The sequence below is a fragment of the Verticillium dahliae genome, genomic scaffold, assembly GCF_000150675.1.
Source record: "Verticillium dahliae VdLs.17 supercont1.4 genomic scaffold, whole genome shotgun sequence".
Classification (NCBI taxonomy): Eukaryota; Fungi; Ascomycota; class Sordariomycetes; order Glomerellales; family Plectosphaerellaceae; genus Verticillium; species Verticillium dahliae.
This window is the reverse complement of record NW_009276925.1, coordinates 1,020,362-1,024,416: the sequence shown is the minus strand read 5'-3', so window position 1 is coordinate 1,024,416 and position 4,055 is coordinate 1,020,362. Positions and strand designations below refer to the sequence as shown.

General features: G+C 51.1%; 2 protein-coding genes across 2 annotated transcripts; one reads left to right on the top strand and one right to left on the bottom strand.

Annotated features, from left to right (window-relative positions):
- Positions 1-660: 660 nt before the first annotated feature.
- Positions 661-1,225, top strand: VDAG_02669 (uncharacterized protein). The gene is made up of 2 exons (XM_009653322.1): positions 661-944; positions 1,007-1,225. Exons 1-2 carry the CDS (start codon positions 742-744, stop codon positions 1,074-1,076), a joined length of 273 nt encoding a protein of 90 aa, XP_009651617.1. The 5' UTR covers positions 661-741; the 3' UTR covers positions 1,077-1,225.
- Positions 1,226-2,231: 1,006 nt separating this feature from the next.
- Positions 2,232-3,205, bottom strand: VDAG_02668 (uncharacterized protein; the record flags this gene model as incomplete). Its single annotated transcript, XM_009653321.1, has 2 exons — positions 2,232-2,672; positions 3,068-3,205. 2 exons carry the CDS (start codon positions 3,203-3,205, stop codon positions 2,232-2,234), a joined length of 579 nt encoding a protein of 192 aa, XP_009651616.1.
- Positions 3,206-4,055: the final 850 nt, after the last annotated feature.

Here is a 4,055-nt window from a genome sequence, read left to right as displayed (position 1 = left end):
CCACCGCAAGTGAATCACCGCAAAACAGACATTCTGTAATTGTATTCTAGTTGTATCTGAACTAGCTTGAAAGTGAGAAATACCCCCAGATACTTTATTAAAGATCGCCGCCAGCCACATTCAAAACGACCGGGTAATCTAGGATGTGCGCTGGCAGTTGTCCGGTTTAGGAACCCCAACGACCCTCAACAGTCTGGGAGCCTTGATATATGGTGGATAAACTCGTCATATGTCACTTCTCATGTCCACATACCCCTACGATTCGAAAGCAAGACAAACTGACCCCGCTCTATTACAGACTCACTCCCTAAGTCGCCGTTGAGGCTGGCGTTGCGGCACGCGCCGAGCCTTTACCAGCCTTTCAACCGGCAGTATGTACTGGCGAGTCCCGGCCTCATGTGCCATTCGATAGCACGTCACTCACACAAGAGACTCTGTCACATGGTTCACAAACAGCGCCATGTTTCTCCAGGCTCGAGTTGCAGTCCAGCGATAGGGGATGTTTCAGTCTTGATGCACGACAAGTGTGTTGCTGCAAAGATCCAGCCGCTCTCAAATCCTGAGGTGAGACTATATCCATGGGAAATCGACTGCTGATCCACACGGCAAGCGACTATAAAAACCTTGAGCCTTCCCACAAGTTTCTACTGATCTCTCCTCATCTCGTCACTAGCTCTTACAACATCATCCAACCCGCCAACGCTTTCACAGTTTGTACGACTCCAACAACAACCAGCAACCATGAAGGTCTCCGTCATCCTCGCACTTCCTGCCCTTGCCCTCGCTGCGGCAACTCCCGCTGTTGAGGAGCGCCAGCTCCCCGGCATTCCCAGTCTGCCTGGTCTTCCTCTGAACCCAACTTGCCTCCTGCGTATCACCGGTATCACTACCTGCGTTCCTGGCGGCGTCGATGCCGACACGCTCCTGAGCGATCTTCTCGGCTGGTATGTTTGTTCCGGCACTCCTCCAAACCAGATGTTCAGGTGCTGACATGAGTCGCTCGCAGCCCCGTTCGCGTTATTCTCTCTGCCCTTGACTGCATTATCTCGGGAGTCCCCCTTCCTATCAAGGAGTAGGCCTCGTAAACTATATCAGATTCGATCCATTTGAGTATCGAAAAATTTGGTCAAGTATGGGTTTCGGTGTCAGCAGGACGCTGCGGGCAACGAAAAGGATAGGACAGGACATTTTCAGTATTCTTATCAAATAAAAATCTTCGGTACCGCACAACCAACTGCTATAATACGAAGTGAGACTTTTGATTAGCCTAACATTCATCGACTGCGTCTATAACCAAAGCATTCGTCAACAGACAATCCCACTCGCAACGACGAGGTCCACCCCTTGCAGGCATCAGCAACGTCCACGACGCACAAAACGTCGAAGGGAGAGAGACGTGCAGTGCGTTGGCTCGCAATGCGCTTCCAGTCAAATACAGTAGCGGCATCTCGTAACACGGAATCTGATGCAACGGACAAAACTTAAGGCACACGGCATAGTCCAATACTCGTCATTATGTCATCGCCGATCCAACCGCGACTCAACTTCCCCTGAAGATATCTGTCAGGGGACCCTGCGGGTTCCCTGCGGAGTCGCCAGCAGGGGGTCGGCCAGGAGGCTAAGGGCTACGAGAAACGTACATATAGGCTGCGGAGGGCCCTCCAAGCTGCGGAGGGCCAGAATTCAGATGTATTCCGACCCCCTACCTATCTTCTATCTGCTGCGGACCACGTGTGGAAGAGCTCTTCACTCTGCTCTAAACAACGCTCTGACAATATCACATCTGGCCGTTTTCAGAGCTGGTTGCGCTTTCTCGTTGGGCCTTGTGGTCAATAGACACAGAACTGATGCCTGGGCTCGCCTATCGAGAGCCTCGATTGGATTGCGGGAATCCCCAATTCGAGTGTCTGTGGGCAGTCGGTGTTATCTCTGCAGCTTTGTGTATCCTTACGTATGGGGGTAGAACCAATCTGAATTCTGACTTCCGCAGCTAGGAAGCCCTTTACAGTCCTTTTATGAACGTTCTCGTAGTCCCTGGCTGCTAATCAGCCCCGTACTCTGTAACTCTGGAACACAAGTGGACTAGGTTTCACACCCCATGTCTTTTGGTGATAGCTTAATATCCTCTCTTGTCAAGACTTTACCTTCTTGTCTAGGGACCCCAAGGGGAATAGTGGGTTGGGGAAATATGGAACTGCCAAGAGAAGACGAGTTGGAACTAACATCACTGTCTACTTGCTGTCTGAAACTTCAGCCATGCATCCACAACATCGTCCGTAACCCATCTTCTCCAGATGCTGGGCGACGCTACGGCGCCAGTCCCTTTTAGAGTCCTCATTCTCATGACTGAAATCCATTCCTGCCGAGAGGCGAAACTTTGTTCTGACCCATTCGATGGGAACATAACCAGCAAGCTCCCAATCAATGATGCCCAGCGAGCCTGTCGAGACATCGACAAGAATATTTTTAGGGCCAAGATCACAGTGATAAAAGACGAGTGTGGAGACATCCATAGCCATCTCAGTGCAGTTCTTCAGAAGCTGCTGTGGAGAAAGGGCATCCGTCATCTTGGTGTTGCCTTTGACGAGATAACGCTCCAACAACTGGCGTCTATCCACACCGCCAATGATATCGCCCTTCCATGCTGCTAGGCGATTGCAAATCTCTGCCACCTGGGCAATGTAGTAATGATGTTTAGCTTCGTCCAGGCTGGGCCAAGCCTCATCAAGGAGTTGACCGGGAAATCTCGAGACGATAAGGAAGTATCGCGAGTTAGTCTCAAAGTGATGGAATACAGTCGGAAATGGAATACAGTCGGAAAGACAAAGCCTTGGGACTTCTGGTCTTTGAGAAACTGTAGAGTAACATGCTCTCTGGTCACGTCCGGATAGTCCATGTGATGCGCTTTAATGAACGCTTCACCCGCCCGCCAAACGGCTGCCTGATTGTCGACAGCATGGACTATCGAGATGTAAGATGAGACTTCTGCAAGGGGCTTAGAATCCGGGAGAGGCTCAGGCGCAACGCGGAGAGCGAAATGGCCCCCATTGCTATCGATCCAGCACACCTGGTCGGCTGGAACTTCTTCAGGGGGTGGCGACGACGAACGAGTAAAGAGATAGGTAATTAAGATTAACCAGGAGCTTTTATCGACTTCCCGTATAGATTCATTGAAATGCGGCTGAGACATGCTAATCGACGACATGTTGATTGATCTTGATGTTCAATGTGAGTATGAATGACAGGTACCAATCCTAGGTTCTTTATAAAGAGCCCATGTGAGCGGTGAGCTTTTGCCATGTAGTATGTGGATTTGCATCGTCAAAATTGAAAATGACTGAGCGCTGTGAGTGGCTCCTCCCTGTTGAGACACCAACCAAGTCCTTGTCCCGAAAAGATTCCCATATCAGTGTTACGACCTGGCAGCTTCCGAAGGGGGAACACTGTCAGAGGGTTGGGGTTGCTGTTTGCAGAAGCTTAGGTTGTGACTCTGAGACGATGTGGTGTCGTAAGGCGTTGCGCACTCGTTACAATGAATACAAGGTAAGACTTAGATTGATCACTGTCGTGAGAAAGAATGTATCTACAAGTCCAGAATGTCCGTCCTTATATACCTGCCATCCTGTCCTTGTTGTGTTAGGTGGTGAGCTCATGTTGGATGGCTCACTGGTTAGTTGTTGGTGATCCATGATGTTAGGATCACGGTGTGTTATCCCGTGAGCCATTCCCTGGCTCACTGCGGCGTCCTTGGTGAGCCCGACGACTCACCCTTTATGTCTGAGTGAGCCATCACGTGATTTGCCAGGTGGGCCCGATTCTTATCTTATCGCGCTCCCTGATCGGGGGGTCGTCCATTCACGGCCGCCCTGCTTCCTTGGTTGTTACATGATGCGCAGCGGGGAGAGCATTTTCCCAGCGGGCATGTGGGTAAGACAGAGGAGCGTGACGGGATCGGCTGGTGGAGCGTGGGGAAAGAAGGAAAAGCGGGCGCGTGAAAACGATCCTTGAGCGACCTAGCCGGCGTGCTGAGCCCAGGGGAAAGGGAATCGCTAGAA